Genomic DNA, 13,579 nt, shown 5'->3' on the forward strand with positions numbered 1-13,579 from the left:
TGAGAGGACAGAAACTCCCGATCATCTCAGTCGGCACTTTAGTCAACCATTATTAAATTAATGATAAAACAAGAAGAAAATAATCATTTTCAATAAAAACAAACATTGTATGTAAAAATAAAACTCTCTCTCTCTCTATATATATATATGTGTCAATTAAATAAGGCAGAAACTCCTGATCATCTCAGTCAGTTCATTAGTCAACCACATGCCAGAGAGGCAAATAAAAATTCTAGAAAAAAATACAAATATGTAAAATTACAATAAATATAAATACATAAACCCCCAACAAATAAATAAACATGTAACAAAAAATAAAAAATCAATTAATACACAGACATTTAAATATATGTACACACACCAAAAAAATATGTAAACCAACCTACCAACTTCACTTATTTGGTATTGTTCTGGTCCCCCCCAAAAAAATTATAATATAAAGTAAATGCTTGTTTTGCTCATTTGTAAGTTGCTTTGGATAAACCATCAATGTAAATGTAGTGAATCCAACAGGCACATCAGTGTCTGTCTTTAACGATCACTGATCCTGGTCATTTGCAAAGTCCTTTTTCAATGAAATGATGGAGTTGGTACTCGGCTCGCTGGAGACATTATTTTATTTATAAACACTTGGGAAGGAACTGCAGAGGTTTAGTGCACAGAGATGCTTTGCTGAAACCTCAAGAACATGGAAAATAAGACGCTCATAATAAAAGCAGCACAACAGCACAAAAAACACCCGTCTTCATTACAAACAGCTATCATGTGGTCAGACTTTGTTTTAAGAATCAGTCTGACCAGCTAGCAGTTAAAAAGCATTTAGTCTTTCTTTCGGTTCTCAAATTAGACCAGTTTAAGTGTTTATGCAATGTTAAAAAAAAGGATAAATTTATAGTAGTTAGCAATTAATGCAACTACAGCTCATACAAAAACCCAACAATGCAAGAAAAACAACATTTGACATTGCATTTTTTTAAATTTTATTAAAATGTAAAGACGTGCTCATTAGATCCTGCACGTCTGTTAGACTTTGCTTGAAGTTTGTTCTTTAACTCATCATTTAACTCGTTTTTAAGCATAACTGATGGAGGTGATCGACCTCAATTGCCATTGCTGTGGTTATACTATATGCAGTCATGCAAACACAGCTGGTTTGAATGTGGATTTGAATGTTGAGAGAGCGTGAGACGAGCTGCGTCTGAAACATGCATCACTTACAGTCATGTACACAAACATACAGTATATCAGCACAGAAATCTCTGGGCTGAGACTGCACAGCAATCAACAGACTTTCCTGAAGTTTCCATGTCAGGTTCAAACCGATGCACCAAATTAAACAGACCTCTTACTCACTTAAAGGGACAGTTCACCCAAAAATTAACATTGTCCTCTTTTCTGCACCCTCATGCTGTTCCAAACCCGTATGAGCTACTTTCAGCTGTTGAACACAAAAGAGGATATTTTAAAGAATATTGGTCTCCAAACAGTTGACGGTAGCCATTGACTTCCATTGTATTTGTTTTCTCCCATTTTATGGAAGTCAATGGCTACCGTCAACTTTTGGTGACCAACATTCTTTAAAAAAAATTCTTCCTTTGTGAAAGTAAACAAACATACTCGTGTATAAAAACCAACCAGCCCTTCTTTTCTCCACATTATTCTGCAGTACTTTGTATTTGTCTTATTCTACAAGTACAAATAAAATAATTGTAAATAATAATTATATAAAATAAAAAAACATTTGGACCACCGAAAACCATGTCATTTTATATGCTCAAAGATAAATGAATACGTAAATAAATACAAAAAAAATACAACCATTATGAAAAATATTACTTGAAATAAAGTAAACATGAACTGAAATAAGATATAGACTTAAACATTTAAGATAGTTGCCATTTCTCATTTTCAATTTAAATACTAAAAAGTATATAGACAAACAAAACTTCTAAAAAATAAATCAAAATTACTATAACTAAAATTAAAATGAAAACAGAAAAATCTAAAAATAACATCTAATTCAAAATACTAACAAAAACCAAGTATACTTAACACAGAATCCTTCAGGTTTGGAATGACGTGGAGAATAGAAGAAATCAAATAGAATTGGAACATGAATTTATAGTGGACTAAAAATAAGTGCGTCTCCTGATTACAGAAGAGCAGCAAATGTTACCGATATTCACCTCCACATCCAGTCAAACGAAAAGACCATCCTTCACTTCACACGGCTTCTGACCCAAATAACAGTTAAAATAAGAATCAAACAAGTTTTAAGTTTCACAACTTTTATTTAAAAAAAAAAAAAAAAAGAAAAGAAAAAGGAAAGAAAACCATTTTTGATTGAACAATACAAGAATACCAATCCAGAATGAGCAAAAAAGAACTAAATGGAACAAAGTGTATGTGTGTGTGTTTATATCCCCTCTTATTAGAAAAACAGAAAAAGCACAAAGTGAATCATTATGTACTAACGTAAAAGCGCATCGCCGTCTATTCATAAACGAACAGGAGCCATGTGAGAGAGAGAGAGAGAGAGACGAGCCGGAAGAGTTGAGGAATGAGTCACGTAACGCTCATAAAACACCAACACCACGTCACATCTACTGCTTCAGAAAAGCGCTCGCGCACACACACACACACCTGAGATGCCATTCAACCCAACACAGGAAAATCCAAAGGAAACACAATGAGTGAGGGGTCTGTCCATCCGCTGATATGAAAACCACTACTCTACAGCACATATCAGCGCTGGCTGATACTATTTACACCAAACACAGTGTGTGTGTGTGTGAGTGAGTGAGTGAGTGAGTGAGTGTGTGTGTGTGTGTGAGTGAGTGAGAGTGAGTGAGTGTGTGTCTGTGTGAGAGAGTGTGAGTGTGTCTGTGTGAGAGTGAGTGAGTGTGGGGCAGTCAGAGAGGACTGTGGGAGACTGATTTGGCAGTGTGTGTGTGTGAGAGAGAGTGTGTGTGTGAGTGAGTGTGTGAGAGAGAGTGTGTGTGTGAGTGAGTGTGTGAGAGAGAGTGTGTGTGTGAGTGAGTGTGTGAGAGAGTGTGAGTGTGTCTGTGTGAGAGTGAGTGAGTGTGGGGCAGTCAGAGAGGACTGTGGCAGACTGATTTGGCAGTGTGTGTGAGTGAGAGAGAGAGTGTGTGTGTTTTCTAATGTCGTCTCTTCTTCTTGCTGCTGGGAGGCGGAGCTGACGAACGTCCTTTCCTCTTCCTGTTTGAGGTCTCCTCTGTCTCCTCATACTGACTCTCACGATCAGCTGAGGAGGAAATAAAAGACCAATCACTGCATTGTACAGCGTGATGCAGACGTGAAAACTAACTTCCAAGATACACACTGAAGTTTTTATTTTAATGCGCCTTATCTATTTGCATCTGTAGATGTCAATAACAGTTAAAGGCCGTTTCTCTCTAAATGAGTTTGTTTCTCCACTTCAGCAGCACTTACAGACACACTCTATATATTTCTGAAGGGTTTTCGAGGGGTTTGTTCATATCAGAGCTCCAGACAAAAATAAATAAAAGAAATCTCTTAAGGTGCCATTGGCTTCTATGAGAAACAAAATTAGGCGGCAAATTATTTTCTTAAGTGCCACAGAATAAATGCGTTGCATTTATTGTAACACTTCAACATTTCAGTCACCCTGTCATGTGTTTATGTCTCATCTTTTCTTGTCTTTATCAGCATTTTAATCCATCTTGTAGATGTCCTGGGAACTAAGGATCACTTAAAGTGGGAACTAAATGTCTTTTCCAACTGTTTATTACACAGAATCTGTGCCAATATCACGGACCATAACTATATCAGCATCACTTGGCCACTGAGTGTAGTTTGGGCTCCTAATCAAAGCATCCTATAAATGCTGTCATCCAGTCTGTTTTTCTTCATTAGTAACATGCAACATCATTTTTTCTGGCTGATTAATGAGCTTATGGAGGCTGAATGGTTATTCGGAGGTAAATGTGTTGTTTACAAGCTTTACTCGTTTTCCGCAGTTTGAAACACTGAACGAGCGATTGCATGAGACATTTCAGTAAGCTGTACGGTCTCTAATAAAATACCTTTTGATGTGCATTCGTGTTTATTTCGTACTATAGTGGTAAAGAGAAAGATCTGATGGGTTCACGCTAAAGCGATCGCTCACGCCGCATTAAAGAGCGCCAAAACGGTATTTACGTGTTACGTGCAAATTTTTAAATCATAACATCTACATTTATATAGTCGCCAGTGGCGATCACAGCAAAAATATCACTTGCAAATTAATATTTTTGGTTTTAGTCGCAGTCTTGAGCCCTGCATGTTTCATTCACCTGATTATATATAGCATTTTGTTCCTACAAACAGTAAAAACATGTTTTTTGTCTCTTAACAGTATTTTCTGATTTATGGAGTGATTAAAATGAAAAATCCAAAATCCCCTCTATATAAAACTTTAATGCGTCAACTCAAACAAACATGAATTTTGAACCTGGCTTCATCCAATGTTCAGATTTAGGTGCTAGAAATGCATGCAAATGACTGCATTTTTGATGCCTCACATACTTGACTTGAAGCACAAAACATGTACAGTGATTAATCAGAGGAAAGTATGGTGCTCTATTAGTTCAAATCTGGAGCCTATTCACCTTCACACACCAAAACCTCCAGGAAGTGTCATTGCTTTGGAGGGAAACAGCAGCAGGTCAGATTAACATGTTTTTTTTTTTAGTGCAGCTCACCTTTCCTGGCTTCCTCCTCCAGTTCGTCCCAGTCTTTGCCGCTCTCCTCCTCGCTGCCCAGAGACGCGCTGTAATCTGTGATCAATGATCAGACATCAACATCCCTCTCTACAGACGCTTTAGTAGCACAGCCAAATTCACACACACTCTGCTAAACTACAGCTCCTAATCAAAGCGGCTGATTACCAGAGTCCTCTGTCTCCGAGGAGTAATCTTCATCGCTGTCCTCCTCTTCCACCTCCTCCTCGTCAGCCGAGGGGTTAAACGTCTCGTCCTCCATCTCAGACTCCGAGTCTTGCTCCGCGCCGCTTCCCTGAGACACAGAAACACCACCACGTTAACATCCATGTAATTGTGATCAGCTGAATATATAATAACTACAGATTAAACAGATGCTTGCTCTCCAGAATCATTACAGCTAAAAAAAATCAAAAAAAAAATCAACTTTTGTAACTTGAAATAAAATAAGTTAATCTTTACTTTAAATAATCAAAATACATTTTAATTGATCTAAATACTAAATATATTTTTTTAACATAAATTTATAATAATAAATCTTTAAATGATCATCTTTTTTTAAATGAAATACATTTCATTATAATAATTATTATTAATGAGATTTTTATTATTTTCAAACAGCTAAATACATTTCATTCAAATATAATGATAAAAAATACTGAATAATTAAAGAAATATTAGAGACGATACACATCTACTGTCAAATGCTTAGTCACCACAGTTATTATCGCTAACAAAATAATAAAACAATAAAATAAAAAATAAAAAAACTTTGTTGCTTTAAATTGAAATAAAGTAAACATTAACACTTATTTTATCTTATTTTATTATTTAAAAAATATATACATATTTTTTGGATTTTCATTTAGAAAAAAAACTACAGACATTAAAAAAATGTATACAAACATTTAAAATTACATTAAAATTAAAGAGAAAAATTGTAAATATATAAAAAACAGATTTAAACTTAAAAATATATTAGCTAGTTTCAACACTCATTTAAAGTTGATATACTAAAATAACTAAAAAACTAAAATAAGTATACAGACATTTAAAAACAAGTAAAAAACGAACTACTACAAATAACAAAACAACATTTTAAAATCAAACATGAAAACAAAAATTAAAAAAAATAGCATCTTATTCAAAATATGAATTTTCATTAAAGGGTTAGTTCACCCAAAAATGAAAATTAGGCTGCGTTTTACTCACCCTCAAGTCATCCTAGCTGTATATGACTTTCTTCTTTCAGACGAATCCAGTCAGAGTTATATTAAAAATTGTCTTTGATCTTTCAAGCTGTTTAATGCCACTCAGCGGGTGTCGCATTGCTTCAGTCCAAAAGAAGTGAAATAAAAAGTAAAATAAAACTAAAAAATACGTCATCCTCCCGGAAATGATTCTGTTTACAACAGTGAGCGCAAGCTAGATTAAAGTGATTATTACGTTTTGAATAAGGATATTTTTCTTACAAAAACGCATTGATTCGCTACAGGAGGCCTTTGTTCACCCCCCAGAGCTGTGTGAGACACTTTTTACTATGGATGGGTGCTTTTTATTTCACTTCTTTTGGACTGAAGCAATGCGACACCCGCTGACTGCCATTAAACAGCTTGGAATATCCAGGACAATTTTTAATATAACTCCGACTGGATTCGTCTGAAAGAAGAAAGTCATATACACCTAGGATGCCTCGGGGGTGAGTAAAACACAGCCTAATTTTCATATTTGGGTGAACTAACCCTTTAACGATGCTAAAACGACACAAGAGCCCCACAGGTTTGAAAAAACGCATTCAAAATATTAATTAAAACTCTACTAGTATCCCAGGTCAGATTGATCACAGCGAGACGGTCTTACCTCACTCTCCGGATCGAGGAAGGACCAGCCGCCCTGCTCGAAAAAGCCCTCGGGATCGTCCACAATGGTCTTCATGATCTTGGTCCAGTTCAGAGACTGTACGCCTTCAGTGTACTTGATATCGCACGAGCTGCACACAGACACACAACACGTTCACTCGCACTGTAAACGTCTCAGACGAGAGCGGCGCGGCCGGCATGCCAGCTTACTTGAGCCACTCTTTGATGGGATCCAGAGAGTTGACGGGCACAGCGTTGATCATGGTGACTTTCTTGTTGTAGTCCTTATAAACGATGACCACGTCGAAGTTCTTCAGGTGAAACTGGACTCGCTCGAAATGAACCAGCTCCACCTCGTCGAGCGTCACCACGAACGGAGGCTGCGCGAGAGAAGCGGGTCGTAAGGACGGGTGTTTGTGGCGCAGTATCATTTATTTATTTTCTAAGTTGGCGAGATACTCACCCACTCCGTGACGTTACTGAGGGCGCTGGAAGTGGGCTGCAGCAGGCAGGTGCTCCTGTAGGGGGCGCCCTGGAACCTGAAACGCAAAAACACACAGACGTCACATGATGACGAAACAACTACTTACAGAGCGCTTAAACCAGGAGAACTTCGGCGAAAAGCTATTGGGTCGCATTCGCTAATAATAGCGCAGGAGAACTGCTTGACGAAAACGCTGTGGATAATTCGCGACGACATTAATCTGTTCCTGACCTCTAACCGACATAGTTAAAATGAGCAATCACACTCCCAAGTAGGGCTGCACGATAAAATCGCATGCGATATTTAACGCGCATCTTGTCAGAAAAGCCGGTTCTGTAATCGGCGGTAAATCTCCATCACGTGCGTGCTTTCACATTGAGCAGCATTAACTACACAGAGCCGTTGTTCACTGACGAGCTGCGCAAAAAATCGTGCGAATATGAGCGTGGTTTTGCGCAGCTCGTCAGTGAACAACGGCTCTGTGTAGTTAATGCTGCTCAATGTGAAAGCACGCACGTGATGGAGATTTACCGCCGATTACAGAACCGGCTTTCTGACAAGATGCGCGTTAAATATCGCATGCGATTTATCGTGCAGCCCTACTCCCAAGGTTAACATTTAGCATAAAACACAACATCATCTGAGGGTTTGAGAACCTTTTCTTTATAATCTTTCATCATTCTCCCCGACAAACTTCGCGTTCACTTGCGAAACATTTGTATTCTCTCTCAAAATTTTGCGTTCGCCCAATAAGTTGGGTTTCGCTTGCAAATCTTCTGCATTCCCAATAAACTTAGCATTTGTTCGCTAGTCCTGACTCCCTGAAAAACTTCGCATTCCCTTTGTGAAATTTGTTCCCAAAAGTTTCACGTTTCCCCAAGGAAAGTTGTGATCGCTTAAACGTTTGCATTTATAGTAAACGTAATAATAATGTAATAGTTGCAATAATAACCTTTGCGTTCACTTGAGAAAAGTTGTTTGTGTTTCCGAGAAACTTTGCGTTATTTTGGCTAACTTTTACGTTTCCCCACAAACTTAGCTTATACATAAAACTTCTGTTCCCCTGAGAAATTTAGCATTTCCTCACAAAACTTTCAGTGAGATTGCGTTCACTTGCACAACTTTCGCATTTTACCAAAAAACATGGCGTTAACTCATAAAACGTTACCGAGAAACTCACAAAAAATTATCTTCACAAAACGTTTGTTTGCTCGCAAAACCTGTTTCCCCAAGAAACTCTGCTTTTGCTTATCGACACTTTTGTGTTTCCCTAAGAAACATCGTTCATTTGCGAAACTTGTGTTCTTGATTAACTTTGCGTTAAATCGCAAAGCTTGTTTCCCCGAGAAACTTTACAAAATTGTGTACGATCTCAAAACTTCGGCATTTCCCCAAAAAAACATTGTTTGCTCACGAAACCTTGCATCACAGAGAAACTTTGTTTTGCGTTCCTCATAAACTTTGTTCATTCGTTTAAAAAAAAAAAAAAATTTTTTTTTCGTAAATTTAGAATAAATTTAAGCACAAACATTTCTGTGTTCTTCATTAACTTTGCGTTAAATTGCAAAGCTTGTTTCCCCAAGAAACTTTGCGAAATTGTGTTTGCCCTCAAAACGTCTGCATTTCCCCAAAAAACATTGTTTGCTCACAAACATTTTGCATGACCGAGAAAACTGTTTTCACAAGTTATGCGTTCCTCTTATAAACTGTTCACTTGTTAAAAAAAAGTGCCCATGTATAAAATCTCATGTTTATAAGGCATCGCACAATATTTGATTTTTATGTGCGTTTCAGTTGTTTCTATATTTTCCATAAATTTTGAATAAATTTTAGCACAAACATTTTTAATGAATCATGATTTGTAAAACAAGATTTGACAAACAAATTCCTGCACTGATAGTGAATGACAGCCATTGTTTTGATTTAAGTCTTATTTGCGTATGGGAACATTCAAGCATGTTTGACACAGTTACGATTCGAAACTGATCACAGCGCATGACAGCGAGTAACTTAATCCACTCACCCGAGATCTCTGAAAGGAACCTCGAACTCCAGCTCTTCCTTAGTGAGCGACTCGACCTTCTCAATGAAGTTCTTGAAGGCGGATTTGAGTTTGTGTCGCATCTCTCGCTCCATCTGTTCGGCGTAGAGGTCGTCGCGGTCGTGCATGTGCTGGTGTTTGCCCAGGTCTGTGGTGATCTCGCCCACCTCCGTGTAGAACTGCACGTCCGTGTGACGCTTCTTACCAAACATGATTGCGTTCTACGACAGACAGAGAACCTCGTTAAAGTCAGTCGATGTTCAGCGGGGAACAGAAGCTTGTCGCACACCTTCAGGTGGAAGTGCAGCACGATGATCATCTCTCCGTCGCAGGGCTGGAAAATGGCGTGTTTGATGTTGTTGTAAAGGATGTCGACTTTATCGCCGCGTACTGACGTGAAACGGAAACCTGGAGAGACACACAGAGTCAGTTTTTTGTGATTAACATTCATATTTTATATATCGCTTCTGCACCTCTTTGATGATACGGAAGGCGTTCTGCAGGTTGGTGGAGGGAACGGAGTGATCGCCGGGCGACTTGAGGTTCGACGCGCGGTACGTACTGAAAAGAACAGTGTTAGCACGCAAAAAGGCTTTAACGCTTGCTTAAAAAAAAGCACTGTTCAACCTACAGGTCTGAAAATGACAGAACAGTCATTTAGGCTAAAACACAAGCTGAAAAATGAACAAATGTGTCACAAAAAGTTGATGCAAATGAATTTGAATCAAAAGGTGTTCAGACCAAAACCATTTGCATGGCAGGTTTCTTTATGGAGAGGATCTAATCTCTTCTCGAGTGCACTGCAAGTAAATCACAAACAGATTATTTTGCCGAGCGAAAGTTAAGAGAAGTTATTGTTTGTGTTTATAATTTAGCACCATGCTATAGCCCCACAGTTATATCTATGCCAAGAAACAAGTGAAAAATAGAAAAGTAAAATACCTAAATTATAGACTACACACACACACACACACACACAAAAAAAAAAAAAAAGTGTAAAGCTTCTCTCTAAATCTAAACTAAAGCTGGTCTCACTTTAATACCAAAAAATAAATAAATTAGTGATGCACCAAAATAAATTCTGGCTGACACTGAAATGCACTTTTTAAAAAAACAGAAAACAAAGTTATTTTATAATCATTTCATTAATCAAAATTATTTAATAGTCAACACTCAAAAACTGAGTCGTAAAAATCCTTTAAATTGCACATTTGGCAGATTTCATTCACTTTTTTTATTTTACTTTTTATTAACAGAATCGTTTCTACAATTTGTTGTTAAAATAGCCGAAAATGAATGCTATTTAACTTTCATTTAATTAATTAAAATTATTTAATAATCAACACTGAAAAACGGAGTTGCAAAAATCATTTAAATTGTTTTCATGTCAACTTTTTAATAACAGTATTAGGTTTCTATAATATGTTGTAAAAAATATTAAAAATGTATATAATTGTTAAAAAATAAGAATACATCAGTATTGATTAAAAATGAGAAATCGCTATTTATACGTCTATATATTTTTTAAACAGAACAAAAATATTTTTTTAAGTTTTTTTTTATATTAAATTTTTTTAAATATTTAAAAAATTTAATATTTTTATATAAATATTTTTTTTTTTTTGTTATTTTCGTTAAACTAAATGAAAATTTCACTCGGCACGCAGCTAAAATAGAATATTTTAAAAAAATATTTATTTTTGTTTAGAACTATGATAACCAAATAAAAATTGAATTAAAAAAAGCATCTGCTTTATATTTGAACCCTTTTTTTTTTTAAAGCACATTTTAAGATTTATTGCACATCTCTGCATTTTAATCCAGCAATTTTTAATGCAACATCCAACAAAATGTACATTAAAAACATGCTTTAGTCTCCTATTCTGCAGTGGCCTATTCGACAGCGTTTCTGTAGTTTATTTATGACACGCTAATCAAAGAAAGCTATGTAAATTGCACATGAAAGCCACGCCGCTGCACTGAAGTGCATGCGTGTCAAAGCTGGTTTGTGAAGCCCAGTGATGATTTGAAGGCTTACATCTCTTTGACAAACGTGGCCTCGGGGTTGGGGAAGATGTTCCCGTCGTGGCGTCCCAGCGAGCTGCCGGGCACGAAGAAGTTTATCCTCAGATACGTGTAATCTCCTTCCACAGACATGCTGATGTTCTGCAAACACACGACAGAGACTCAGAGCGAGACGAAGAAGCGCACTCAGCGTACGAGCGGCGCGATGCCTTTACCTTGATGGTGGCGATGTGGAACGGCGTGGCGATGCCGAACACGGGCATGACGACCGTCTCGTACTTCTTATCGATGAAGATCTTCATGTCTCTGATGTCCTTCTCGCGGGGCATCTGGGAGACGTTCTTATACGACACGTTCGACTTTCTGGCTCTGAGGGGGAAACGTTAGAAGAGAGCGTTTACGTCAAACTAGCGCGACCGCTTGAGCTGAGTGAGGCGCAAACGCGCTCGTCCTCGTACTTCTGTATCTGCTGTACTCCCTTCTGCTCCGTCAGACGCCGCTTGGCCTCCTCGTTCACCTGATTGGCCAGCTCTCTCTGATGGGCCCGCCTCTTCTCCTCAGCCGTCATCTCATTCTGACCAATCGGATGAGAGCGCATGAGAACGCACGAATGAAACGGGTGCATTATGGCGATTAGAGAACAGGAAGGATGCAGGTACCCTGGTTCTGTCTGTGAGCAGGGCGGCGCCGCGAGCTCCTTTCCCCAGCAGCTCCTCGGCGTTATCGTCCTCTTCCTCCTCGTCCTCTTCATCAGCGTTCTAGAAACACACAGAAACGGTTTAGCAGCCAAGTTTCTCCCATCTTGTTTCGAGACCTCTACAGACTTATTTTCATCTAAAGTTGGGAAAAATCGGAATATCATGTAAAATAAAAGCGAATTAATTACCGTTTAACATTGCATTTGGTCAAGAGAACAAAACTCACTTCCTGGAAAACTGGCGCAAATTAACAGCAATAAAAAAAATTTAAAAACTGGGGAAGCCTGCAAATCTTTTTTTCTGCATAATAATACTACAATAACATCACTGAACGCAAATCTTTTTTTTTATATTTTGAATTCTTTTCGTTTTATTTTAACATTTTTTAATGTATTTGTTATTTTTTGTCATTTTTATTAGCTGTTTTTTTTTATAAATCCATATAATTTTTAGTTTTTGCTAAATTTTATTATTTTTTTAAACTGTCAATATAGGTTTTTATTAAAGTTTCAGTTTTAGTTAAACTAAATGAACATTTTATTTGTTATCTAGCTGAAATAAAAAAATATATATTTTATCTCAGTTAACATTTATTTTATTTCAAGTAACAATTAATAGTTATTTTTAAATGCCTATATAATTTTATATAATTTTAAAAAAGGTATCTGCTTTTATTGAGCACATACATTTTTTTTTAATGCACATTAAAATATTACGCACATCTCTTCATCCAGCATTTTTTTAATGCAATATCCCAAAATTTGCATTAATTTATTATACGTATTGAAACGCATTAAATCGAATGTATTTTGTGTTTAATGTACATTCATTTTCAGTGTGATTTTGAACAGGCATGAGACAAACTGATGTTACTACCTTCAGGAAAATGCCAACGTTTTTGATCTTCTTCTTGACGGGCGTGAGGACGGTGGCTTGATCCTCCTGCGATCACGAACACGAGCACAGGATTACTGAACAGCGTTTCACAGAGACGGACTCACAGCGGGCCGCTTCCAGCCGTTACGCACCTCATTGATCTGTATGGTGTCTCCGATGAACAGGGCGTACTTTTTCTGCTCGTCTTTCTTCCCCTCTTTGTTGATCATGTCAGCCAATCCCAGACTGATGCTAAACACCATCCCTACACAAACACACAAGCCGTTACGAACACTATACGATACGGTTCAGTGCGATTATTAACAGCGCAAAGGCTGCGACTGAATTAAATATACACACGCTGCACGTTTCAGAGTGAAGGGTTTTGATATTATATTCATATACTTTTCAAACAGTATCATGAATCTTCATTTTAAGGTAAATTAATACAATTTAAATACAGGAGCAAAATATTTTAATGCAGTAATGCTAAATAGTGTACAACAGCCCCTGGTTTATATTGACACTCACCTCTCTTGAGTTTGAACTGATTTTTGGCGTTCAGTACGAGCGATCCTTCTCTGAACTCAATGCCCATAGCGAACCTGCAGCGCACACACACACACACACGTATGTCACACGCGGCTCATTTTACACACTTCACATCGATTATCTGAGTGCGAAGCGTTTCAGACACAAACCCGAGGTTTTTTGTCAGTTTGCTGACCAGATCTGGTTTCTCTTTCTTGACGAACTCCAGGACGGTGTTAAAGGCGTCACACAGCTTCACTCCTGTACAACACACACACACACTGATGATAAAACACTGATCCTCAACACACACACACTCACAG

At 37.4% G+C, this 13,579-nt stretch overlaps 1 protein-coding gene across 1 annotated transcript in view; it reads right to left on the reverse strand.

Moving 5' to 3' along the window:
• Positions 1-3,015: 3,015 nt before the first annotated feature.
• The window catches only part of supt16h (SPT16 homolog, facilitates chromatin remodeling subunit), an 18,534-nt gene continuing 7,970 nt past the window's right edge, over positions 3,016-13,579 (reverse strand). The window contains exons 8-24 of the mRNA XM_016528197.1: positions 13,427-13,517; positions 13,257-13,330; positions 12,878-12,990; positions 12,726-12,791; positions 11,811-11,909; positions 11,610-11,725; positions 11,367-11,520; positions 11,165-11,292; positions 9,592-9,687; positions 9,416-9,557; positions 9,109-9,347; positions 7,065-7,140; positions 6,812-6,981; positions 6,603-6,732; positions 4,911-5,037; positions 4,725-4,799; positions 3,016-3,265 (exon numbers count right to left, since the gene is read on the reverse strand). Coding sequence (XP_016383683.1) covers positions 3,159-3,265; positions 4,725-4,799; positions 4,911-5,037; positions 6,603-6,732; positions 6,812-6,981; positions 7,065-7,140; positions 9,109-9,347; positions 9,416-9,557; positions 9,592-9,687; positions 11,165-11,292; positions 11,367-11,520; positions 11,610-11,725; positions 11,811-11,909; positions 12,726-12,791; positions 12,878-12,990; positions 13,257-13,330; positions 13,427-13,517 — 2,003 coding nt within the window. The 3' untranslated portion in view covers positions 3,016-3,158. The remainder of the gene's footprint in view (positions 3,266-4,724; positions 4,800-4,910; positions 5,038-6,602; positions 6,733-6,811; positions 6,982-7,064; positions 7,141-9,108; positions 9,348-9,415; positions 9,558-9,591; positions 9,688-11,164; positions 11,293-11,366; positions 11,521-11,609; positions 11,726-11,810; positions 11,910-12,725; positions 12,792-12,877; positions 12,991-13,256; positions 13,331-13,426; positions 13,518-13,579) is intronic.

This window comes from Sinocyclocheilus rhinocerous, unplaced genomic scaffold (genome assembly GCF_001515625.1).
Source record: "Sinocyclocheilus rhinocerous isolate Xijiao unplaced genomic scaffold, SAMN03320098_v1.1 scaffold691, whole genome shotgun sequence".
In the NCBI taxonomy this organism is placed as follows: domain Eukaryota; kingdom Metazoa; phylum Chordata; class Actinopteri; order Cypriniformes; family Cyprinidae; genus Sinocyclocheilus; species Sinocyclocheilus rhinocerous.